General features: G+C 67.9%; 7 protein-coding genes across 7 annotated transcripts; 3 read left to right on the top strand and 4 right to left on the bottom strand.

Moving 5' to 3' along the window:
* Positions 1-3,768: 3,768 nt before the first annotated feature.
* Positions 3,769-6,599, bottom strand: CHLNCDRAFT_133064 (hypothetical protein; the record flags this gene model as incomplete). Its single annotated transcript, XM_005852002.1, has 9 exons — positions 3,769-3,900; positions 4,112-4,182; positions 4,375-4,486; positions 4,685-4,848; positions 5,056-5,223; positions 5,504-5,615; positions 5,827-5,964; positions 6,090-6,290; positions 6,417-6,599. 9 exons carry the CDS (start codon positions 6,597-6,599, stop codon positions 3,769-3,771), a joined length of 1,281 nt encoding a protein of 426 aa, XP_005852064.1.
* Positions 6,600-6,918: 319 nt separating this feature from the next.
* Positions 6,919-9,275, bottom strand: CHLNCDRAFT_18182 (hypothetical protein; the record flags this gene model as incomplete). Its single annotated transcript, XM_005852003.1, has 11 exons — positions 6,919-7,000; positions 7,123-7,190; positions 7,371-7,481; positions 7,610-7,714; positions 7,881-7,925; positions 8,047-8,141; positions 8,282-8,395; positions 8,561-8,630; positions 8,775-8,837; positions 9,016-9,078; positions 9,180-9,275. The coding sequence occupies 11 exons, from the start codon at positions 9,273-9,275 to the stop codon at positions 6,919-6,921; spliced, it is 912 nt and encodes a 303-aa protein (XP_005852065.1).
* A 440-nt stretch (positions 9,276-9,715) lies between these two features.
* Positions 9,716-12,015, top strand: CHLNCDRAFT_133066 (hypothetical protein; the record flags this gene model as incomplete). The annotated part of the gene is made up of 9 exons (XM_005851663.1): positions 9,716-9,949; positions 10,117-10,206; positions 10,314-10,556; positions 10,768-10,818; positions 10,955-11,083; positions 11,210-11,278; positions 11,404-11,466; positions 11,607-11,734; positions 11,895-12,015. The coding sequence occupies 9 exons, from the start codon at positions 9,716-9,718 to the stop codon at positions 12,013-12,015; spliced, it is 1,128 nt and encodes a 375-aa protein (XP_005851725.1).
* A 440-nt stretch (positions 12,016-12,455) lies between these two features.
* Positions 12,456-13,129, top strand: CHLNCDRAFT_133067 (hypothetical protein; the record flags this gene model as incomplete). Its single annotated transcript, XM_005851664.1, has 3 exons — positions 12,456-12,487; positions 12,722-12,926; positions 13,100-13,129. The coding sequence occupies 3 exons, from the start codon at positions 12,456-12,458 to the stop codon at positions 13,127-13,129; spliced, it is 267 nt and encodes an 88-aa protein (XP_005851726.1).
* A 527-nt stretch (positions 13,130-13,656) lies between these two features.
* On the bottom strand, positions 13,657-14,261 carry CHLNCDRAFT_133068 (hypothetical protein; the record flags this gene model as incomplete). Its single annotated transcript, XM_005852004.1, has 2 exons — positions 13,657-13,878; positions 14,049-14,261. The coding sequence occupies 2 exons, from the start codon at positions 14,259-14,261 to the stop codon at positions 13,657-13,659; spliced, it is 435 nt and encodes a 144-aa protein (XP_005852066.1).
* A 754-nt stretch (positions 14,262-15,015) lies between these two features.
* Positions 15,016-18,892, top strand: CHLNCDRAFT_33486 (hypothetical protein; the record flags this gene model as incomplete). Its single annotated transcript, XM_005851665.1, has 9 exons — positions 15,016-15,262; positions 15,542-15,681; positions 15,936-16,097; positions 16,398-16,504; positions 16,745-16,847; positions 17,021-17,127; positions 17,338-17,446; positions 17,645-17,743; positions 17,909-18,892. The coding sequence occupies 9 exons, from the start codon at positions 15,016-15,018 to the stop codon at positions 17,972-17,974; spliced, it is 1,140 nt and encodes a 379-aa protein (XP_005851727.1). The 3' UTR covers positions 17,975-18,892.
* Positions 18,716-22,657, bottom strand: CHLNCDRAFT_133070 (hypothetical protein; the record flags this gene model as incomplete). Its single annotated transcript, XM_005852005.1, has 14 exons — positions 18,716-18,895; positions 19,082-19,281; positions 19,438-19,542; positions 19,652-19,745; positions 19,899-19,981; positions 20,152-20,302; positions 20,505-20,782; positions 20,927-21,168; positions 21,315-21,478; positions 21,625-21,872; positions 22,028-22,093; positions 22,201-22,263; positions 22,372-22,425; positions 22,645-22,657. 14 exons carry the CDS (start codon positions 22,655-22,657, stop codon positions 18,716-18,718), a joined length of 1,941 nt encoding a protein of 646 aa, XP_005852067.1.
* Between the last annotated feature and the right edge of the window lie 12 nt (positions 22,658-22,669).

The raw sequence follows: 22,669 nt of genomic DNA on the forward strand, positions 1-22,669 counted from the left end.
GCTGCCGCGTTAGCGGCTGCTGGCGGGGCGGAGCGCTGCGCACGGCGCTGTCGGCCAGGCTGGGGCGGGACCGGGGTGGGCTGTGGCTGCTGCTGCCTGCGCGCCTCCCGTTCGCGCAGCTCGCTGGGGCTGAGGACGGGCCCAAGGGTGATCCCAGTACCCTTGAGCCGCTTGCTGCCAGCCAGCACAGTAGCAGCCATGGCGGCGGGCAGCGACGCCTCAAGCGCCATCCGCCCATTCCGCGTGATCCACACCCGCTGCACCCGCACGCCGCTGACTGACATGCTGTAGAAGGCGTGCAGCCAGCCGCAAAGGCGTCTGCAGGCATGCTCGTGTGTGGGAAGGCATCCAGCGGCAGCCTCCGCTGCCAAGCCGGGGAGCCCTATCACCGCAATCTCAGCTGTCTGCTCGCCTGTGGGTGGCGCTGGGTCCCGCGCAGGCTGCAAGCTGCCCTCGAGCGGCACGTGCCGAACACTAGGTTCGGCATGCCGCGGGGGGCGGCTGTCGCCGCCGGGCCGCGCCTCTACCAGGCGCTTCTCCACCCATCGCAGGAGCACGAGGAGAGCTGCTGCCGAGAACAGGCCCAGAAACAGGCCGACGGCCGCTGCCACTGCTAGCGCCTCTGAGAGAGTGAAGGAGACGACTGTGTCGAGCATTCTGTGCAATAACTGTGCAATAACTGTGCAATAACTCTCTACATCTCCGCCATCAAGGTACTGCGGGCAGCCCTGCCCCGGCCTCGCTACACGATTACCACCGCCGCCTGGTCCATCGGCGCCTACGGAGAGGGGTGAGCACTCGGTCACCGCCGAGCATGACATGCCTGGTGGCGGGGCGGGCGGGGGTTGGCGCTGCACGCTGCGGGGTGCCGCTGCAGGGCCGCCTCAAACGACGCGCCCGCCAGCCGCCGTTGCCCAGCCCATCGCCTCCCCAGGCCCAGTCGCCGCCATCGCCCAGCAGCCCGCCGTCCCCGCGGCCGCCGTCCCCGCGGCCGCCGCCGCCTCCCCCCAGCCCGCGGCCGCCGTCGCCGCGGCCGCCGCCGCCCAGCCCGCCCACGGAGATTGTGGAGCAGCCCGACTGCCTGAGCAACGCCACGTGCTGGTGCCTCCAGAAGGGCTCCACGGGCATGTTTGCAGACGAGGCCTCCGGCTGCCGCAACTACTTCTGGTGCGGGAGCTCCCCGGCAGGCTGCCCAGGCAGGGGGCAGCCGGCCGCCTGCCTGCCTGCATGGGGCCGCGGCATGCGCTTGCTGGGCCGCCCACAAGTGGTGGCGCCCGACACACACCTGCCAGCTTGGTCGCCCACCGCCCTATCCACCACCCCCACCCCACCCCCCCACACACCATCCCCGCTGCACCCACCCCCGCTGCCGCGCAGGTGTGTGGGCTCCAACCAATACTATTACAAGTCCTGCGCCGCCGGCCTGCTGTTCAACAATGCCCGCCAGTACTGCGACTGGGACTACAACGTCAAGTGCACCCCGCTGCCGCCCTGTCCGCCCCCTCCTCCCTCACCGCCTCCCTCGCCGCCAGCCTCGCCGCCCCCGCCCAGCCCTCCTCCCAGCCCCCCCAGCCCGCCCAACCCCCCGGGGCCGGCCTTCCAGTACGGCGCCTACTACGAGACCTGGTCCGACCCCTGGAAGGGCAGCGCCGCCACCCACCGCCTGGCCACCCTGCCCAGCTACGTCAGCCTGGTCTACCTCTCCTTCATGCAGCCAGGTGGGGGCGGGGGTGCGCCGGTGTGCGTGTGTGTGTGTGTGCAAGCGTGCATGTGGTGGTGGTGCCAGCAGGGCCGGGGAGCCGCGGCACGGCCTGCCGGCGGCAGAGCGTGAGGCAGCCTGGCAGCGGGCAGCGGCCGCGCGTGCGGCACGCGCCCTGCCGGGCAGCCCGCCGGCGCCAGCTGCGCGTCCCCGCGGCGTTCCCGCGCCACGCCGCGCCACCGCCACGCCCACTGGCCCCTCCCGGCTGCAGACGCCACCTACTCTGGCGGGGTGACCTTCCAGGGCACCGGCATCCAGTTCAACAGCGACCCAGAGGTGGTGAAGGGCGCCATCGCCCTGCTCAAGCAGCGCAACCCGCGCACCAAGGTGGGCAAGGCTCGGCTGGCAGGGCCGGGAGGCTGGCTGGGGAGGGAGGGCCGGCGTGGGCGCGGGCGCGGCCCGCCGATCGCGAGCTGCTCGCCACCCCTAGCGCGCCGCCCGCGGGCTGCTCCGCCGTGCTGACCGCCCTGCGGGCCCCGCACGCCCCCAAACCCCTGAGCAGGTGCTGGTGGCGGTGGGCGGCGCCACCTATACTGCCTGGGACCGCATCAACCTTCCCGCCATCGCCAGCTTTGTCAAGACGTTTGGGCTGGACGGCGTCGACCTGGACTACGAGCCTGCCAGCGCGGGCTGCACCTGGAGTGGCCCCGCGGGCGTGCGCTGCGCCACCGACGCCGAGTTCATTTCGCTCGTCAACCGCACCCGCGCCGCGCTGCCGCGCCCCGCCCTGCTCACCACCGCCGCCTGGTCCATCGGCGCGTACGGCCAGGGGGCCTGGCTCAACAGCCAGCCGCAGGGGGACCACACGGGGATGAGCGTGAATGTGCTCAAGGCAGTGGGCGACATGTTTGACGTCGTCAACGTGGTGAGGCATGGGTGGAAAGCACATGACGGAAATAAATTGCTTTGGACGGCTACGGCCGCCGGGTGTTTCCTGCAGCACGCCGCCCCCGCTGCCCCTGCTTGCCCTTCGCGTCGCCGGCCGTCTTTACTCCCGCTGGCCTGCCTCCTCCTTTCTTCCCGCAGATGTCGTACGACGCCAGCAACGCGTACGACACCAAGGAGGCGTACGACGCGTACCGCTCCCTGTACAAGGGCCAGCTGCTGATGGGCGTGGAGGTGGGCCGCGACGCATGTGTGCTTCTTGGGCATGCAATGCTGCTTGGTCACGGCTAGTGCGGTCCTTCCTCACTTGCATTACTGATCGGAATCATCACTCCTGCCCTCATGGCTGCTCTGCAGGTGCCTCCCGAGGCGTGGGGCGGCCACGTCATCACCGTGGCCGAAGCCCAGGAAACGGCGGCCTACCTGAGGCAGAACGGCGGCGACGGCATGTTTATCTGGTCCCTGCAGAAGAGCGGCACACCCTCGGCCCAGACCCTGTCCACCACCATCTGCAACAGTCTCAGCCTGGGCGGCTGCTCCACGCCCCTGTGGCCCTGAGCGGCCCGCATTTCAGAGCTCTCCCTGCCGCCCCTGCTCCCCTGAACATACCGCGCCCAGCCCTGCACCATGAACTGCGCCGTCAGCGCTATAATTGCAGCCTGTCAGCCTGTCAAACGTACCTACTGAGCGTGGGGTCCCTCTGCGGCAGACGCAGGCAGAAGCCGCGCTTCCGCAGAGCCCGCCCACTCCCCTGTGCCTACTCGTCTTCAAGCGCCAAATCCCCTTGCCGCATTCTTTCGTACGCACGCTTCCCACGCTGTCCTACACCTTTTTGCTTTACCTTGCAGAACCACCTACTGTATTGTCCTAGCTCCCGTGGTGTTTCATTTTGCTGCATACCTGGCTGCCTACCTGCGTTTGCTGGCGCCTACCCTTGACCCCGGCGACTATCCTCACACACCGCAGCCGCTTGGAACGCTGTGCAATGGCATGCAGAACCGCGTGGGCCCCATTCATACGCACACCTAGCTTTGTTCATGTGACGAGCATTACACGCGAGTCCAGTCGAGCCGGCACCACAGGCAGCGCACGCCAGGCGTCGGCCGTTTGTGGTCTCTGCAGGGTCAGGCGGGCGCCCCCACGCCTGCCGCCGGGGCCGCCGCAAGGCCGCCCAGCTGCCGGCCCCTGTGCTGCAGGTAGGCCTGCATGAAGGGCTGCAGCTCCCCATCCATCACGCCCGCCACGTCAGACGTCTCCTGCAACACACGGGCGCAGCAAACGGGTCGGGCGCCAGCCCAGCAGCGGGCTCGGGGCCTGTCCGGCCTTTGGATGTGCAAGCAACACGCCGCAGGCGGCTGCTTGCGCACGCATGCCGCGCTGCAAATGGGCAGCGATGCACTGCTCAAGCAAGAAGGCAAGCAGAAGCAGGCGTGCCGGGCCTGGCTGGCTGGCAGGGCCAAGACCGACCTGGCCGGTCCTCACATCCTTCACGAGCTTGTACGGGTGGAACACGTAGTTGCGGATCTGCTGGCCCCACTCTGCAGGCAGGAGCAGGGCAGCGGCACGCAGGCCGGCCACGTTTCAACGGGGGCCGAGGCTGCCGGGAGCGGACCGGGCACACCAGCAGCGGGACGAATGGCAGCGTGTGGCGCCGTCCCCACCAGCCAGACCCCCAGCCCCGCAGGCAGCCAATCCTGTCAACTGCCTGCCTGTCAACCCCGCTCACTCACCCGCTTTCACAAGGTCTCCCCGTATCTCCGCAACCTCCTGCAGCTGCTGCTCCTGGGCCACCACCAGAAGCTTGGCCTTTAGCATGCCCAGTGCTATCGACTTGTTCTGGGCCTGCCCGGTAGTGGTGTGGGATAAGGCGGGAGGCGGGCGGGCACAGCGATGGTGAGCGGCTGGAGGGGTGGGCTGGGGTGCGACAGTACTGAAGCAACAGCAAAGCGGCTGCTGCAGCCCCAAGCTGCCTGCCCCTGACTCGAAAGTCGCGCCTGCCCGCACAGCTGCCCGACCAGTAAGCACCGCTACCCAGCCTACCTGCGAGCGCTCCATCTGGCACTTGACCGCGATGCCCGTGGGCAAGTGCTTGATGCGCACCGCCGTCTCCACCTTGTTCACGTTCTGCCCGCCGGCGCCGGCGGAGCGCATGGTTGTTATCTCCAGGTCCGACTCCGGCAGCTCCACCTCGTCGACGAGCTCGCCTGCAGGGGAGGCAGGAAACAGCAGTGGTGGCAGGAGGCTGAGGGGCTGCGCCGGACCAGCACAGAGGTGGGCGGGGCTGAGGGGTTTGGGGGGCGGGAGGGCAGGCGGCGATGCCAGCTGCGCCGGCAGGCTCACACCCAGTGGATCCACCGTGCCTGCTCAGCTCCCGCCGCCCAACACCACGCCACACCCGGCCTTGCACCCACCCAGCATGGGCATGACCTCCACCGCCGCAAAGCTGGTCTGGCGGGCGGCCTTGGCGTTGAAGGGCGACTGGCGCACGAGGCGGTGGGTGCCCTTCTCGCCGTGCAGGTACCCGTAGGCGTACCGCCCATCCACCTCAATCTCCACAGACTTGATGCCCGCCTCCTCGCCTGCGAGCGGGGGGCGCAGGTGCGGAGGCAGCAGGGCTGGGTGGTGCTCCGGCAGAGGCTAAGGTGGGGCCACTCGCTGGGCCCAGTAGGACAGGGTGCGCGGGCCGGCTCCCATGCAGCACAGCAGGCGCCGTGGGCTGCTGCACCGCTCCGCTGCACTGCTCTGGCACATGCCCGCCAGGCAGCCAGGCAGGAGGGCAGGCCGCAGAGCCGCACCAGTCCATGTACCAACACCACGCACGCACGCATGCATGCATGCAGGCAGGCAGGCGGGGCGCACCCTGCTGCCGGTCCACCACCCGAGTGCGGTGCCCCTGCTTCTCCGCCCAGCGCAGGTACATGCGCTCCAGCATCTCAGCCCAGTCCTGGGCATCCGTGCCGCCCGCCCCCGCCTGCGCAGGGTGCAGGAGCAGAGCGGCGAGGCGGGTGAGGGGGCGGCTGGGGCGCGGGAATGGGCAACATGGGGTGGGGAACCCGCGGCACAGCCGGCATCAATTGGCTGGCGATGCCACCACCACCACCACCACCACCACCAGTAGCAGCAAAAGCTGTGCATGGTGACTGGGCAGCGCGGCAGCCGCGGCGCCGCCCCTCTGGCCCCACCTGGATCGTCAGCACCGCTCCTCGGTCGTCGTACGGGCCCCCCAGCAGCCGCCGCAGCTCCCAGGCCTCCAAGCCGGCTGCCAGCCCGTCGCAGATGGATCCCGCCTCTGCCGCCATCGCCTGCGCGCCCGCCTCGTCCTGCACGGCCAGCGGTGCGGGGGTTGGGCTCGCGCAAGCGCTCGCAGATGCCGCCCTTCTGCGTTCAAGACTGGGAGCATGCCGCAGCTGCCCCGGCCGCCGGCAGCCACCCTGCCCTGCCTCACCTCCATCTCCAGCAGCTCCATAGCCACCCCCAGGTCCTCCAGCTGCCCGCAGAAGCGCTCCAGCGCCGCCACCTCCTCCCGCAGCGCCGTCAGCTGCTGCAGCACCGCCGTGGCCCGCGCCCGCTGCTCCCACAGGTCGCTCGCACCCGCCGCCTCCTCCAGCTCCGCCATCCGGCGCTTCAGGGACGGCAGGTCGGCCACCTGGGCGAGGAATAGCAGGCGCAAGGCAAAGGGCTGTTGGGGAGCGGTGGCGGCAGCGGCACCGGCAGCGGGTGGCGGCGGCCGCACAGGCCTGTGTCGTCAGCGATCGCGATGCGTGCATCGCACCTTCACGGCGTCCTGAATGCGCTCCTGCAGCTCCTGCTGGCGCCGCTTGAGGATGCCCAGCGACTGGTCATCGGCCGGATGCGCTGCCGCGGCTGCCCGCCAGGCGCTCGCATGCAGGTGCCGGAGACTGCTGCTAAATGATGGGCTTGGCTGCAGCACCAGCTGAGCCGCCTGCTGCCACATCGGGACATGTGAGGCAAGCTGCAGGGTGCGGAACGCCCGCAGGCTGATCAGATGGCATCTAGAGAAGCCCAAGATCACGTTGCTCATGCTTGCAGGAGGCGGCGTGGAGTTTGGCAGCAACCAGGGCTGTAAAGAGAGCAGAGAGCGAGACTAAATGCAGGATGGGATGTCAGGGAGCATAATGTGAGCGCGACGTGGCAGCAGAGACGACACTGGGTAGCGGCGGCGGCGACAGGCTGGCGGCGCTGCTGGCGGCGCTGTGGCGAGCCTCCCAGATGCGCCGACCCAGGCGCAACGCCCGAGCTTGCAGCTGTCGGCTCTACCGCCTGCTGTTCCGGCTGCCATCCAGGGTGGCAATGGGGCCGTACAGGTCGGGCCGCCTGTCCCTGAACATCCCCCACCTGCAGGAGGGCGGCAGCGACGTAACTGCATGCACAAAGGAGCGGGGCATGCAGCTACAGCCACGAAGCCGCAACCAGGCGGCCATCCAGCTGCGCCCCTCAACCAGCCCGTGCCTCCTCACCCCGCACGATTGGAGCTGCACTCCTCCAGATCGAACGTGGCCACCACAACGCCCTCGTCCTGCTCCGGCTCCGGGTCGATGCCGCCGTTGGCCTGTGCCCCGTGCGCGCCCGCCTGCGCCCAGCAGCGGCAAGGACCAGGCAGGCATGAAGGCGCGTGCATGGTGTCTAGGTGCCAGCCACGGCAAGGGGCCATAAGCTTCTCTTTCCGGTCGGTTTTGGCGTTGGGCCATGCACGCCCACGCCGCACCTGCGCCACAATCTCTCCAGCGGGCCCCGCGATGAAGCTGCCGCCATAGAAGGTGATGTGGCTGTGCTCGAAGGTCTCCGTGCCGATGCGGTTGCTGGCCACCACAGGCATCTGCACAGGGGGGGCCGCGCCACCTGCTGGGTGCATGGCAGCGCTGGTGCATGGCAGCAGGTGCAGCTCAACAGATAGGTCGCTGGCTAGATGTGCACGCAGCCGGGACCTGCACCTGCCGCACCCACCATGTTGGCGCCCGCGTGGCCCTGCATGACCCTCGCCCAGTGTGGGTAGGAGGAGTAGGAGGGGTTGGGCGGCTCCGAGCCAATTGCGGTGGGGTAGAACAGGATCTGCGGCAGCAGCAGGGTGGTGTGCGGTGTGTGCAGGGCTGCAGATGGCACCATGCCATCATCAGCCCATCATGGGCCGGGGAGCCTGGATGGCAGCAGGGCTCTGCCAACTCCTCCACAGCAGCTGCTGCTCGCAGGGAGCGTGGCTCATGGCTGCCGGCCGCACCTCGGCGCCCATCAGCGCAGCGCAGCGCGCGCCCTCGGGGAACCACTGCAGAGGGTCGCAGGGGCAGCAGCAGGAGAACTGTTGTTCAGAGAGTGCGATACAACATCCAGCCACCCACTCACATGCCCCTGCCGTGAGTACAAGCACAACCCCCCACCAGCCCCACCTGGTCCCAGCAGATGAGCACACCAATGTCTGCGTACCGCGTCTTGAACACCTTGAACCCGGTGTCCCCGGGGCTAAAGTAAAACTTTTCCTGGTCTGCGGCAGGGAGTTGGGTGGGGGCTGATCGGTGGGGGCAGGCGGGGAGGACAACAGCCCAAGGTGGCAGCCGAACCGGCTGTTCCGATGCCACCTTAGCCAGGAGCCAAGGGTGGCAGCTGGCACCAGGCGGGGCTCACATCCGGGTCCGTCTGGGATGTGGGACTTGCGGTAGTGCCCCACGATGCTGCCGTCGGCGTCGGCCACCACCAGGGAGTTGAAGTGGGCGGCGCCTGCCCGCTCAAAGAAGCTGACTGCACGGGTGGGGCAGCGGCAGTGGCGGGGCGGAACACGTGAAGGCGCAACACTGTGAGCAGGGGCTGCGGTCAAGCTATTTCAGTAGCAGGAGTTGCAGAAAAGCAAGTTCAGGCAACTGCGCGGCATGGGAGCAGGCAGGTGGGTAGGCCAGCAGTTCTCACTGGGCAGCACCACTTGCAGCTCTGCGGCCAGCTTGGCAAAGCGCGGGATCAGCGGATTGTCGTCCACTGGCTGCAGGGGAGGTGAAAACACAGGGATCGGGAGGGAAACGAGCACGGTTCATTCAACAGCCCTTTCGTAGCACGGGTGCATGATGGCAGCAGCCTTGCGCATGCTTGGCGACCCCGCAGCCGCCCAGCTGCCCCCGAGCCCCACCTTGGCCAGCCGGTAATACTCCTGCTTCTGCTCCTGGCAGAAGTAGGGCGCCTCAAACAGCTCCTGCAGGGGTGGGGGAAAGCAGGCAAAGTGCTGCTTGGGGCACCATGCAATGACTGCTCAGAGGGAAGCAGACAGCAAAACCGGCAGCACCTGCAGCTGAACTGCAGAGGGGCTGCCCAGAGCTGGGCACACAGCGTGGCACCACACGGCTGCTGCAACCCTGCCCCCAGCCGGACACCTGCAGCAGGATGATGTTGGCGCCCTGGGCTGCGGCGGCGCGCACCAGCCCCTCTGCCTTCTTCTGCGGCACAGGCGGCAAGCGGGCAGTGGCAGGGGAGGGGCGGTGGGCGGGGCGGCCAGGCATGCTGGGTTGATGTCCCTACGAGAGTCCACCACACATACCATGTTGTCTTCAATATCCCAGCTGCACGCCATCTGCGTGGCCGCCACCGTGACCTTGCGCGGCGGTGCCTGCAGGAGCTCCTGTGGCGGCGTCATGACGGCGGCGGTCACGCGGTGCCCGGCTGCCGCGCGCTGCCTGGCGTTGTCGAATAGCCCGGCCCCTGATGCACGTGCAGTTGAAGGATAAGAGAGCGCCTGCTGTTGGGGAGGGCAGTGGTGATGGCGCTGAGAGGCTCTCGGGAGTGGCAATCGGTGTGCGGCGCACAGCATGAAATGTGGGACAGAGATGGCATTGCCTGGCCGCGTCCCGAACCCCCCTCTGCCGCGTGGCGTTGACCTGCTGCAAGGTTTACATCGGCTGATGCCCTGCAAAAGCCTGCATGCTTCGGTGCATTGATCGGTTGTTTCCCATCGCACAGGCAGCCTGCATCGCGCGATCAATCCTACCCTCACCTTCTGCCCTACAGCACCCACGCCAGCAGCAGGAGTGCAGCACAGCATACAAAGTACAGCCAGGAGCAGCGCAGTGCATCGCCATGGGCGCCGTGCAGCCTGCTGCCGCAGCGGCGGTGGCGGCGGAGCCGTCGCCGGCGGACCTGGGCTACCGCATGCCTGGGGAGTGGGAGCCGCACAAGGGCACGTGGATGGGCTGGCCGCAGCGGCCCGACAACTGGCGTGACAACGCGGTGCACGTGCAGCGCGAGTTTGTGGCTGTCGCCACCGCCATCTCCCAGTTTGAGCCCGTCACTGTGTGCGCCAACGAGGAGCAGGTGGGTCCGGCCCGCTGTGCCTTGCCTATCTGGTTGTGCTGCAGGGCGCCAGCTGCACTGCATGGAGTTGCGACTGCGAGGCGAGGCTCTTGCCGGCTGGCTGCAGCAGTAGCTCAGCACTGAGCAGGCAATCCCCCCTGGCATTGTGGTTGTTCCTCTGCCCGTAGGTTTCCGCTGCACGCGCCGCGCTGCCGGAGCAGGTGCAAGTGATGTGCGTCCCTCAGGATGACTCCTGGTTCCGTGACACTGGGCCCACGGTAAGCGGCCACAGGTGCTGCGCGTTCATTGCGGTGGCGACAGCGCTGACCTTCAGGCCCCTTGCTTGCTGCTGTTTGGCCCCACGGTACCTACTGCACCCCTGCAGTTCATTGTGAAGGAGGAGGGCGGCTACGGCGGGGAGCGCAGCGTGGCGGGGGTGGACTGGCAGTTCAACGCCTGGGGCGGGCTGGAGGGTGGGCTGTACACTTCCTGGGAGCGGGACCAGCAGGTGGCGGGCACCATACTGGGCATGGAGGGGGTGCGGCGCTTTGCCTGCCCCATTGTCATGGAGGGCGGCAGCATACACGTGGATGGGGAGGGCACGCTGCTGACCACAGGCGAGGCGGTGGTTTTCTCCAAGCTGCGGCAGCAGCGGACAATGGGGATGTGTGTGTGTGTGGCACAGTGGAAACCCAGGCTTCTGTTGGTGGAGTGCAGAAGTGCCATTCATGTGACCTGAGTTGCCTGCTGCCTACCGAGCCCGCCCACCCAGCAGACCGCTTGCCCCCTGCTGCCCGTATGCAGAAGAGTGCCTGCTCAACCCCAACCGCAACCCGCAGCTGAGCCGGGAGGACATAGAGGGCTGGCTGCGCCGCATGCTGGGCATTCAGGTGCGGTATGCCATGCGGCACAGCAGCACCGATACAAGAAGCACAGGCCCCCGGCGCACCTGCCACCTCCTTGCCCGCCTCGGCATGTTCCCTGCCAGAAGCTCTGCTGCCTTTGTCAATGTGCTCTGCCGCGCAGAAAGTCATCTGGCTGCCCCTGGGGCTGTATGGCGACGACGACACCAACGGCCACATCGACAACTTTGCATGCTTTGCGCGGCCCGGCGTGGTGCTGCTGGCTTGGACCGACGACACCAGCGATCCGCAGGTGCCTGCACTGGTTGGGTGGCTAGGCGGGCGGGCACACATCAAAAAAGTTGCTGCAGTTAATTGATGCGATAGGGGCAGGCCGCAAACCTGCATCTACGTGCTGCCTGCTGCGTGCTGCCTGCAGCACAGCATCTCGGCACAGGCGCTGGATGTCCTGTCAAAGAGCACCGATGCCAAGGGCCGCCCGCTGCAGGTGCGCCTGAGCGGCAGGCATTTGCAGGCACCTGTGGGTGTCGCGCTGCTGCACGCTGCTGCCGCCGCTGCGTTGCCATGCGATGTGCTGCGATCCGACAAAGGTGCTGGTGGTACCGCTTGCAGGTGATCAAACTGCCGCTCCCGCCGCCGCTGCACATCACCGAGACCGAGGCCAAGGGGGTGGAGGTGAGGCAGCGGCGGGCCTGCTGCTGCTGGCAAGCCCTCGAGCTGTCCAGGCGCCGCGGATGCACATCCTCTGTTGGCCATAGCATGCCTGCCCCGCACCATTCACTCTCTCGACCCGCTGTCCCTGCTGCTACTCACAGGTACTGCACGGGTCCAAGCCTCGCGTGGCTGGAGACCGCATGGCGGCATCCTACGCCAACTACTACATTTGCAATGGAGGCGTGGTGATGCCTGCCTTTGGCGGCGAAGCTGCGGCAGCGGACGAGCAGTGCGTCGTTCTGCGGGGGTGGTGGCTTAGCTGGTTCAATGCCTTGACGTTTCTCACGTCCTGCTGCTGTTGCTAGGCTGCACTGTGGCAGCGCTCATGGCGCATGCGATGCCACGCTGCCTGCTCTAACCTCCCCCGCTACCGCTGCAAATGGGTGCAGGGCGCGACAGGTGCTGGCGGAAGTGTACCCAGAGCGCCGCGTGGTGGCAGTGCAGAGTCGGGAAATCCTGCTGGGAGGAGGGAACATCCACTGCATCACGCAACAACAACCAGCGGAATAGGCTAGGCTGGGCGGTGCGCTTGCACTTTCAGAAACCATGGGTGCAGGCAGTGCTCCGAGCCACAGGCGGTCAACCGCAGGTCTCCGTTGCCGCCCGGCGCTCGTTGCAGGCTACGCTGGGGCACTGCCTGCACCGTGACTGGTTTCTGTAACGTACTCACCAGTCTGCATATTGCTGCGATACCCTTGTGAGGACGCCCTCGTAGGGTTGTTATGACCCGGCACCGTCGCCGCCGCTGCCGCTTCTGGGCGCCTGCCTGCCGCGGACGGTTGCTCCAGGACTCGCATGTGGTTCCTAGCCTTGCAAGTTGCACTTGGAGGCACATTGCATCGTGCTGTGCTGTGCCCGGCGGCTCCCCTGCAAAAGCCCCATCGCCGCCGCGCAGCTCGCCACTCCGCCGGACTCCCCCTTCTTTGTCCTGCAGCTCAGGAGAGGTCACCATGCCGTCCTACTGGGTCCCTCCCCCCGCGCTGTGAGTTCTGTCGTAGGCTTGTGTGGATAGCTGCCCGTTTGCCGCCGCATGGCTCGCGCTGCGGGGCAGGGGGGCTGTGGCAGGTCCGCAGGCGGCCAGGCGACGCCGCCCGGCCGCGGCCACGGCCCTTGCAGGGCTCCCGCCCCCCGGGGTCGGCCCCCGCTGCCGCCGCCGCACGGGGCCCTTGCCGCCGCGTTCACAGCACCCCGGTCCCCCACGCTTCCTCGCCCGCAGGTACCCGCTGTTCGTGGTGTTTGGCGCGGCGGCCACCGTGTGCACCTGGAGCGTGTTCCGCCAGCTGAAGTCCAACCCCGACGTGCACCTCACGTATGCCCACCGCTCTGACGGCGCCGCCGAGGAGGGCACCACCCTGAAGCGGGCCAAGGAGTACTACAACTCCATCTTCCGCCAGGCCTACCACCTGCGCGCCGAGGGCCTGGTGAGCGGGCCTGCGGCGCAGGGTGGGAGGGAGCCGGCGTCGAGGCCGCTGCTGCATGCACGGCTGGGGAGGCGCGTGCATCCCAGCTGTGCGATGCTGCTGCTTGGGCTGGTCCGGGCGCCGCCCATGCCAACAGAGAGACGTGCCCGCCCCTGCTCTCCACCTGCCCGCAGGACCGCCCCGACACCCGCATCTTCCGCTAAGTGCCCGAGCTCGCGGCACGCTCGCGCCGCTGCACCGCCCGCTCCGTCCCGAAGCTGCCGACATGCGGCGTGCGGCCGCATGCTGTTGAGCACACGCGAGCCGCTGCGCCTCTTTTTGTGCACGTGTGTTTGCCTCGCCCACATGTCTGTCTCCCCATCCTGCGCCTCCTGACCCCCCCAGCCCAGCCCCTTCTGTTTTTTCCAGCGCCTTGGTTGATTTCAGCGCCCCCTTTTCAATGCCGACCCCGCGCGCACCAGCGGCCAGGCCGCGCCTCCTGGACACTCGCCATCAGTCGCCTTTTCCACCGGCTGCCTGCCCCTCCCCGTTCCATCTGCATCCTCTGTGCCAGTTCCGACTGAAACTCTGAAGCCCTCTGCCAATGTTTTTCCTTACTCATTGCAGCAGTTTCATTTGTTTTTTCCAATGTAGCCTTCATGTAAGGTCTGTTGAAAGCAGGGGGGGTGCATTCAATCGTCGTGGCTGGTGGTACACGTCAATGGAGGCATGCAGAGTGCCGCGGCTTGCCCTACCCCTTCTTGCCGCCGCCCGCTGCCGCTCCTGCCCCCGCCTCGGGCTGCTGCTGGCGGATGGCCCGTGCGCCGGCCGTGGTGCCGCTGCTGTGAGTGCCCAGGGACCGCCCATCCAGCGCCGCCTTGTACCGCGCCTCGCTCTCCGCGCCGCCGCCCTTGCCGCCCTTCATCTCATCCAGCATCACCTGCAGCCGCTCGCGCTGCGCCTTGGCCAGTATCTGCAGCAGGAGGGCGGCGGCGGCGCGAGTGGCGCGGTGGTGTGCAGAGGGCCGGCGCTGCTCCGGCGTGCAAGCCCTGGAAGGTCTGGCCGTTGGAGAGGCAGGCGCATGAGCAGGCGCGGCAGCGGCTCCCCCGGGTGGCCCGCACCCACACCCTCCAGCGCGCCTACCTGTGCGTCCAGGCCTCCCCGCGACCGCAGCTTCTTCTCCAGCTCCCCCTCCCCCCTCGCCGCCGACTCGCTCGTCTTCTGCATCACCTGGTCCCCCAGGAAGATGGGCACCCCCACGCAGGCGGCGGCAAACACCAGCATGGTGCCCCTGCTGCGCGAGGTGGCGTCAACGATGCGCCGCCACGTCTTGCTGGTGCTGTACAGGTACGCCATGGCGCCGGCGGGTGCTGCAAGGCTGGACCCCGATGAAGCCTGGAACTGCAGGACTGTGTGTGCGTGCTGCCGCTCCTGCTGCTACTGCCGTGTGTCGAGGGCTTCCGCAGGCAGCAGGCTTCCGACGGCAGGCGGGCGGCGGCGGGTGGCGGCAGACACCAGCACAAGCCTCCGCTGGGGCGATCAGTACACTCCGCACGCGCCCGGGGCCCGTTCTGGAGGCTCAAAGGGGCTGGGCGAAGGGAAACAGGAGGTGCGAATGAGCTGTGCGACCGCCAGGGGGCCAATGCGCGTGGCCAGAGGGCTTGGCTGCGCTTCCAGAGTGGTGCTTATATGCTTGAAGGCGGAAAGAGCATTGTTTGGGGGTGGAGCCGATGGAAAGGGGGGGCCGTCGTGAGATTAGTGTGCCAAGGCTGCGCCATTTCCTTGCACCCGGCCTGAATCCTCCCATCGCCGCGCGATTGCACCATCCACGGGCCAGCGGGCAGGTGCGACACCCCTACAACCATGCAGAGCATCTGTCCCACGGCGGCCTTCAGGGCAGCCCCCTTCCAGGCGGCTGGCCACAGGCGCAGTAGGACGATGCCCATCGTGTGCGCACGACAGGCCGACCAGCCGGCTCCACTGGTGGGTGGCGCCGCCAGCCCGGCAGCGGGAGCGGGTCGGGCGCCTTGCCGGCGCGCGTCCAGCCTTTGGTGTTGTGAGGCAGCTCGGCGGCCCTCTAGCCCCTCCTCTGCAAACTCTGTTACTGTCCATGCCTGTGCAGCTGGAGCAGGCAGGCAGCCTGCTGCGCAACGCGCTGCTGGGCGCGGCGGCGGCGGCGCTGGTCGGCGGCGGCGCGGCGCCCGACGCGCTCGCGCCGCCCGCCTGGGCCGGCATCGGCGGCGGCGCGGTGACCAACGCCAAGGCGCTGCTGCGCTACTCTCTGCCCGTGGACAACAAGCCCATCAGGCAGATCCAGCGGGACCTGGAGGCGATCAGCGACGACCTGCGGGTGCCAGGTGGGCGCCTGGGCAGACGGGTGGACAGGGCTGGGCGGCGGGGAGGCAGACGATCGGTGGTGGGCCGGTGGGCAGATGGGTAGAGGGGTGGGCGGATGGGTGGTTGACCGATCGCGGGCGGGTTGAGCAGGGGGCAGGAGGCCAGCCACCGCCTCGCTGCCATGCTCCCAATTGGTGTTGCCTGGCTGGACCGCTCGGCTCCCATAGGCTACCCTGCCAGGCCTGCACCTGCCTCTCCCGCTCCCTGCCCATCTGACGTCCACGCCTGCCTCTGCGCAGGCAGCAAGTCTCTGGGCCCCATCGGCAGGCGCGTGCGTGCGGCCTCGTCTGTGCTGGAGCGCGAGGGCAGCGCCATCACCGCCGCCTTTGCGGCCGACAAGAAAGCGGCGGGGCTGGCGGCTGTGGAGGGGCTGAAGCAGGTGTGGGTGGGGGCCAGGGACAGGGCAGGGTCACATGCACATGCCTGGGTGCACCAGCCTGGCTGGCTGGCCTGGTGCTGCGGAGGCTTGGTGCACCGCCGCCGCTGCAGCCACTGCCCTGCTCCGCACACACACACACACACGCCACCTCGCCCCAATCCCATCTCTCACATCCTGCCCCCAGACCTGCATCCCGCCCCAAGGCCTGGCTGGCTGAGCACTCCCTCCGCCTGCTCCACGCCCCTGCCCCGCAGTCCCTGTCAGACTTCCAGGGCGTGCTAGACGCTCAGGACAAGCAGGCGGTACCGCTGGTGCAGCAGCAGTGCCTGGACTATGTGGGGGCAGTGGAGGAGGCCATGGTGGGGGCCTTCCCCTTTGAGGTGCCCAAGGAGTATGCCGACCTGCCGCAGCTCAAGGTAAGAGGCGCCTGAGCTGCCTGGATGGCGAGCGGTAGCTGTGGTGATGGCGGGTGGTGCCTGGCTGGGAGCGGCAGAGCGCGGTTTGGAGGGGCGGGCTGGAGCTGGAGGCAGGGTCTCGGCCGCTTCTGCAGCTGCCGACAGCTGCTGGGGCGGCCCCCCAGGGCGCTGCCCTCCGCGCGCCTCGCTCGCGCGCCGCCCCAGTCCTGCCGATCACACCGCCACTTACTCTGCCCCGCTGCCCCGCTGCCCCACTCCCCTCCTCCCCGGTTGATTCATTGTGTTTTCCATCCTGCGCAGGGGCGCGCCACTGTGGAAATGAAGTTCAAGTTCACCGATGCGCGCGAGAACAACGCCACAGGCGGTACCATGACCATGGTCCTGGACGGATACAACGCGCCCGTCAGGTGGGCGGTACCGCCAGCGCGCCAGGGATCCCTTGCTGGGTCTGCTCGGCATCCCTCCGCTGCTCGGAAACAACCGCTGTGGCCTCCCTCCGTTTCCTCCTCCCTCCCAAACCCCACACCTGCGCCCACCTCCACCCCCGTGCGCCCACCAACCTACCGACCTCGCCGCACCGCCCTCGCCCCTCCCTCCCTCCCTGCCTGCCTGCCTGCCTGCCTGCCCGCCCGCCTGCCTGCCTGCAGCGCGGGCGACTTTGTTGACCTGGTGCGGCGCGGCTTCTACACAGGCATGGAGATCCAGCGCGCCGACGGCTTTGTTGTGCAGACCGGCAAGCCTGACGGCAGCGTGAGTGGCGCCTGCTGGCTGCTGGCTGTGGCTGTGGCTGTGTGGCGTGGCAATCGGTGTTACGGCAGGCTGCCCGCTCGCCTCCCGGCCGGCCCTGCACTGTGCACGCGCGCGCTGCTGGCCTGCCCGGCCCCGGCCTCGCCCATGCCCCGCCCTGCCCCACCCTGCTGCAGAGCCAGGGCTTTGAGGTGGACGGCAAGGTGCGCACCATCCCGCTGGAAGTGATGGTGAAGGGGGACAAGGTGCCGGTGTATGAGGAGACGCTGGAGGATCTGGGGCGGTGAGCGCGGCTGCTGCGGCTGCTGCGGCTGCCGCTGAGTGTGGGTGTGTGCAGTGTTGAAAACGAAATGGGATGATGCTGGCCGGCACCCACTGCCCGCCGGCCCGAGCTGCGCCGGCCTGCTGCGCGCGCTCCAGAAAGCGTCCACGAGTGGTCATCCCTTAACCTCGGCCCGCGGTCCTGGTCCCCCTCCCCCTCGCGCTGCCGCAGGTTCCGGGAGTCGCCGGTGCTGCCCTTCAACGCCTTTGGCACCATGGCCATTGCCCGCGAGGAGTTTGACCCCAACTCGGGCTCCTCGCAGTTCTTCTGGCTGCTCAAGGTGGGTGGGGTGGGATGGAGGTGGGGTGTTTGGGGTGGCTGGTTGCAGCAGTGGCGGTTGTTTGTACGTTCAATGTGTGGCGGTGGTGGCTGGGACTGCGTCGGTGGTGGTGCCTGGCCTGCCGGCGTGGAAGGCGTTGAGGTCCCGGTGGCGAGAAGCGCCACGTGGGGGCCTGAGCCCCCGCCTGCCTGGCCACAGGAGTCTGAGCTGACGCCCACGGGCGCCAACCTGCTGGACGGGCGCTACGGCGTGTTTGGATACGTCACCGAGGGCTCGCAGCTGCTCAAGGAGATGCAGGTGGGCTGGGATGGCGCCCGGCGGCGCCGCCACGATGGCTCAACAGCTGAAATGGCGTGCCCCCGGCACGGTAATCTGGTTGCGAATGAATGCCCGGCCCGGTGCGATGCATCCAGCCCTGGAGGCAGCACATGTGAGTGTGATGCATGGCAATGATGAATGCAGGTGGGGGACAAGATTGTGAGCGCCAAGGTGGTTGACGGCGAGGAGAACCTGGTGCTCCCAAAGTGAGGCGGCGCCACTCTCGTGTGGCAGCCGTCGTGGCGCACCCGACAGGCCTGCGCACCGCGCTGGCTGGCACAGCCGGGGCCTGTGCTGCGTGGCACGCGGCTGCTGCTGGCGCAGCCTGTGGCTTGCTGGCGCCCCGCGCGCCCGGCTGCCCTTTATTCTTTTGCAAGTGGAGTGATTAATGCGAGACCAGCCCCATGGGGCGCCCCCCCTTGCCTGCCTGCCTTTTTCCTTGTGCCAGCACTGTTTGTGATGTGCGTGCTGTTCTGGGGGCACGCGCCCAGGTTTTGAGCCCTGCCCGTGGCTATTGCTGCGTTACATCTCTCAACACTTGACCCTCAAACTTGTAAGTGATTGCCTGAGGGTTGGCGGCAGGTTGGTTTGTGGTTGGATTCTGGTGGAGGAAAACTGCCAAAACTCCCCATCCGCCTGGGATGGGGCCACATGCTGAAGAGCAGCCGTGCAAGGAAAAAACGGCGCATGCAGGCGACAGGCCTGGACGGGGGATCCTGGGCTGTGGTGATGATGGGACACAATTGGGGAGGCCTAGTGGCCACAGGAGGGGACAACAGCAGGGCGTGAAAGAACTGAAGCATACTGGAGGTATTCAAGAGCACAAGCAAGAGGGGAGGAGGCGGATTTGAGAGCGCTGCCGCAGCCCCGGCTGGGCAGGAGGTGGGAAGAAACAGATATAATTAGCAAGTGCTGGAAAGAAGACAAGGGGGCACAGAGAGGTGCTGCCAGTCAGCTGCCGGACGTCGCATTTCCCACCCATGCGGTGGCAGCTCGGTAGTCTTGCAGCGCCTGCAGCTGCACCGCCGCGCCCTGCTGCAAGTTGAGCAGCGGCACGGGCAGCGCTGCCAGGCTGGCGTTGAGCGCCGCTGAGCTGGCGGCAGCCGCTGGCTGGCCGCTGCCGGCAAGAAGCTGCGGAGGCAGCGGGGCAGCACAGTGGAGAGAGGGATGGATGAGACGCAACTCACAACGGGGAGGGCCGGGTGCGGGCAGGCAGGGATTCCCTCCAAGGTTCAGCCAGGCACCGCCTGACACCCCACACCCCGCCACACCACAGCTCCAGCGACCCGCCCGGAGCATCCCCAGCTCCCTGCTCACCGCAGAGATGGCGCTGGTGGTGTTGATGAGGTAGTCTGCCATGTCCGACCGCTGGGAGGCGGCGGGGTTGCAGGGCGAGTAGACCCCTTGGGCGGTGAATGCCGCCGCCGTCAGCCCCGCCACCACCAGCGTGGCGATCCAGCCCCCGAAGAAGCGCAGGAGCAGGACGCCGTTGAAGCCCTTGCGACCCTCCAGCAGCCCTGCAGCACCCCAGCCAGCAGCGGTCAAGCCATGGGGCCTCGGCATGGGAGCACGGGCCAGGCGCATGCAGGCAGGCGGAGGCCAGCGGATGGCGCGCGGGGCTGGCTGGGCGATGCAATGCGTGCACGCTGCATGCCCCGGCGTCGGCGGCGCACCTATGCCCGCCACGGCGCCCACCAGGCAGTGGGTGGTGGAGATGGGCAGGCCGAAGCGGGAGCTGATGACAACAATGATCGCCGCGCTGAGCTCCATCACAAAGCCTGCAGCCACACCACCGTGCCAGGCAAGCAGGCAGCGCGTGGGGTCAGCAGGCAGAAGGCAACCTGGGCGCAGCTGGCCCCCATGCACAGGCAGGCCCCGGCCGCACACCCCGCGAGTTGGTCAGGCGCGTCATTTTCACGCCCAGCACACGCATGATCTTGTAGCCAAAGGTGGCCAGGCCCAGCACAATGCCCGCCCCGCCCTGCGAGCCAACAAAGCAGCAGCGCAGGCATGCGCGTTGTGAGGGACGGAGCAGGCGCCTAGCAAGCTGACGTGCAGGTACGGCAGCAAGCGGCAGTCCTTGCAGGAAGGCAGCACAGCACAGCGGCGCTCGCTCGGTTCCCTCCCCGCTCACTACTGCCAGTATCCAGATGGGGACATCCGTCTGCTGGGCCACTGTGGACGTCTGCCAGACGCCGTAGATGGCGGCATAGGGGCCTGCAGCCAACACACATGATGCGTGCTGGGGGGCATGTGGCGCCGCGCGCTTCTGCCGACACCCCTCTCTGCCGCTCCGGCTCCCGGCTTGCCCTCCCCTGCTGCTCCTCCTGTTCCAAACCCCTGCATGCGCCGCCGTGAGGCCGCCAGCCCACCCCTCCTCTCCTCACCAATGCTGTTGGCCACGTCGTTGGATCCGTGGGCAAAGCTGTTGGCGCAGGCGGTGAACACCTGCAGGTACTGGAACACGCTCTCCGCCTGCCAGTCAAACCTCTCAGAGTGGTAGTGCAAGCTGCCGATCTTCTCGTCCGTGTCCACAACCTGCAGCCACAGCCAAGCAGGCAGGCGGGTCGATTCGCAGCCGCCGCAGCCGTTCTGCAGCTGGCTGAAGTCGCATGTGCGGCAGGCAGGCAGCCAGGCAGGCTGCTTGGCAGGCAGGTGGGGTGGGCAGACGGGCCATAGCCGTGCTACAACAGAAGCCGTGCTACAGCAGAAGCCCACGAACAACGCCCCCGGAACACACCTCGTGTATGTCCACGTTGGCGCCGTGGGACACCATGCTCCACATCTGGCTCTGCCTGAACTTGTGGAGCGCCGCCGGGGTGCGCGCGGCGCTGCCGGGGACGGCCGCCGCGGCGCCGCCGCCCTGGCTGCTGCCTGGCGCGCCGTGCGGCGGCGGCGCGCACGCATGGCCTGCAGGCAGGCTGCAGCTGGCGCCCTCGTCGGAGCTTTGTGCGGAGAAGCCAAATGCCAGAGGGTCGCCCCTGCCGATGATGTCGGCGATGAGATCATCGTGTGCCCCTGCATGCCAGGCACGCCAGGCAGCGACAGAGAAGGGTGCTGCTACGCTAGCTCCTGATGCCAGGCAGCGCGGCGAGGCCGCGACGCCGCCATGCGGCGCCTGAGCAGCGCTCCCCATCCAGGCCGGCCGCCGCCACGCCTCACCCTCCAGAATCGCCCCAGGCTCCAGATCTGCCGCCGCGGCCTCGGCCGCCGCCGCCGCGTGCTCCGCCTCCTGCGCCTTGACGTCTGCCGCCACGCGCCGCCGGATCAGCAGCGCCTGCAGGGCCACAGACACCGCGGTGCTGCCGGCGCCCACGCAGGCCGATATCCAGCACGCCTTGCCCAGCGGCGTGTCGTCCCAGTCAAAGCGCCCGCCGCCCTGCTGGATGATGAACAGCGAGATCCTGCAGTGGGGGGGGGGGACCACAACAGCAGGCCAGCACAGCACCTGTGAGGTGCGCCCGGGCCAGCAGGGGCGCTGCACACAGGGCACAGTACAGCACAGCACGGTGCAGGGCCGGGACCGCAGACATGCTGCTGCCTCGCTCACATAAAGAAGGTGACAAACACCGCGATAGGCAAGACCAGGAAGGCGCGGCGGTAGGCGTGCGGCGAGCGCAGCACAAAGTACCGCAGCAGCGCAAACAGGGTGGCCGACAGGGCAGCGGTGAGCACGGGGGAGAAGAGCCAGGAGAGGAGGATGGAAGACATTCCCTGCGAACGCAACAGGGAGAACAGTCAGTAGGCAGCTGGAGGGCCAGGGGCCAGCCCGAAAGGTGACACCAGGCCGGCAGCAGAACAGAGAGCAAAAGCCTGCCGCGAGGCTGCGGGCGGTGCTGGCGAGCAGCGCTGGCGCTCACCCCCAGGAACGGGAACGTGTCTGTGTGCTCGCTCCAGTTGACCGACTGCGGCCCCACCGTCACCATGGTCATGCCCACGACCGCCCCCACGATGGAGTGCGTGGTGCTGACCGGCAGCTCCCAGTACGTCGCCAGGATGAGCCAGATGCCAGAGGCGAGGAGGCTGCACAGCATGCCGTAGGCTAGCACGTCTGGCTTCTGGGAAAAGGCAGCAGTGTCGGCAATCTGGCTGCGGATCGTCTCCGTCACTGCAGGGGAGCGAGCGGGCGGGGAACACACGCGGCTTTGCTGTATTAAGGAGATGAGCCAGCGCAGGCAAGCGTGGAATCTGGCACAACCGAAGCTGAAATGGTGCATGAAAGACTGCAGGCATGGGAGCCACATCCTCCAACACTCTGCGCACCTCCAGACCCCATCAGCACAGCGCCGCTGAACTCGCAAATGGATGCCATGAGGATGGCTTGCTTCACTGCGGTCGCACGATGGCGCGCAGCAGGCTACTTAGCTCGGCACACTGGGGCCCAGCCGGCCCAGCCAACCCCAAATGCGCAAGCATTCCAGCTACAGACCACGCACTTGTCAGGGCTCCAGACCCTACGGAGCTCCCAAAGCTGTTTGCAAAGTCATTCGCGCCAATGCCTGCAGTTGGGAAGCAGCGGTTGGTAGCGGGACAGGGACGCCACACGCTGCAAAGACACCACTGGCATAAGGCAGCAGACCCCGCTGCCAGCACGGCAGCACCCTCACCGTAGGCCACAAACACAGCCAGGACAGTTGCGGCCACGAAGATCCATGTGACAGCTACACAAAAGGGGTGGCGCAGCGACGTTGGCCCCGGATGGCGGCAAGGATGGCGGCAGCGAGGCCGGCAGCGGCGGGAGCCCGGAGCTGCAGCTCCTGGCGCGGCAGGGTCCCGGGCGGGCCGCCATCGGCCTCAGGCACCGAGCACTGGCTGCCCAGCGGCCATGCAGGGGTGGGAGCTGCTGCCTTGTGCCCCAACCTTTTTGCGACCTGCCGCACCTGCATACACCATGGTTGAAGGTCC

The sequence above is a fragment of the Chlorella variabilis genome (genome assembly GCF_000147415.1).
Source record: "Chlorella variabilis unplaced genomic scaffold CHLNCscaffold_1, whole genome shotgun sequence".
Taxonomy (NCBI): Eukaryota; Viridiplantae; Chlorophyta; class Trebouxiophyceae; order Chlorellales; family Chlorellaceae; genus Chlorella; species Chlorella variabilis.